Source organism: Aplysia californica, unplaced genomic scaffold (genome assembly GCF_000002075.1).
Source record: "Aplysia californica isolate F4 #8 unplaced genomic scaffold, AplCal3.0 scaffold00127, whole genome shotgun sequence".
In the NCBI taxonomy this organism is placed as follows: Eukaryota; Metazoa; Mollusca; class Gastropoda; order Aplysiida; family Aplysiidae; genus Aplysia; species Aplysia californica.
The window spans coordinates 68,441-69,754 of NW_004797397.1; the positions used below are offsets into that span (position 1 = coordinate 68,441).

The following is a 1,314-nucleotide window of genomic DNA, read 5'->3' on the forward strand; positions in this document are numbered from 1 at the left end:
TGTATATTTATACTGTATCATTACACCACACCACACCACACCACATCCCACCGCACCGCACCACACCACACACCACACCACACCACACACCACACCACGCCACACCACACCACTCCGCACCACACCACACCACATCACACTATACCACACCACACCACACCACACCAGACCACACCACACCACACCACATCACACTACATCACACCACATCACACCACACCACAACACACCACAGCACAGCACAGCACACCACACCACACACCACATCACACCATCCACATCACACCACACCACACCACCCACACCACACACCACATCACACCACACCACTCCACATCACACCACACCACGCTGCACCACACCACACCACCCACACCACACCACACCACACACCACATCACACCACCCACACCACACACCACATCACACCACCCACACCACACCACACACCACACCACACCACACACCACACACCACACTACACCATACACCACATCACACCACACCACATCACACCACACACCACTCCACCCACACCACACCACACTGCACCGCACCACACCACACAACAGTATGCTATGCCACACCACACCACACTACACCACACCACACCACACTGCACCGCACCACACCACACAACGGTATGCTATGCCACACCACACCACACCACACACCACATCACACCACCCACACCACACCACACCACACCACACCACACCACACCACACTGCACCGCACCACACCACACAACGGTATGCTATGCCACACCACACCACACCACACCACACCACACCACACCACACACCACATCACACCACCCACACCACACCACACATCACACACCACACCACACCACACCACACCACATCACACTACACCACACACCACACACCACATCACACCAAACACCACGCACCACACCACAACGTACCTCCACAATACATGTCGTAGTCATAGCTTCCAGTCATGTCCACCAGAAAACCTGAAAAGATATGTGTCACGGCAAAGTGGAATCAGGCACTCGTCAATTTTAGGGTACGACGAGCGATTGCTGTCAACTGAAAGTTTGTTCGTTTGACGATATTTCAATTTAAAAAAAAATATCCATCTATGTTGAATAGAAGTCGAGATATTTGTGACTGAAAGAGGGGAGGGTTGCCTGGTTTCAGAGGTAAAATTAATGAGAAAATGACCGCCAAAGTTTGGTAAGTTCCATAGCTTGAGAGTCATTGAGAGATGAAAATTTACAATTTGTGTGCCTTTAATCAATGTTTTAGTAAAAATCCACCAGAAATGTGTTTTTAACGGACATAA

At 50.8% G+C, this 1,314-nt stretch overlaps 1 protein-coding gene across 1 annotated transcript in view; it reads right to left on the minus strand.

Annotated features, from left to right (window-relative positions):
* Positions 1-1,314, minus strand: part of LOC101849837 — a gene marked incomplete at its 5' end in the record, with an annotated part of 19,396 nt that overhangs the window by 4,381 nt on the left and 13,701 nt on the right. Inside the window, 1 exon segment of the mRNA XM_005096345.3 lies at positions 932-982. Within this exon segment, the coding sequence (XP_005096402.1) occupies positions 932-982 (51 nt within the window).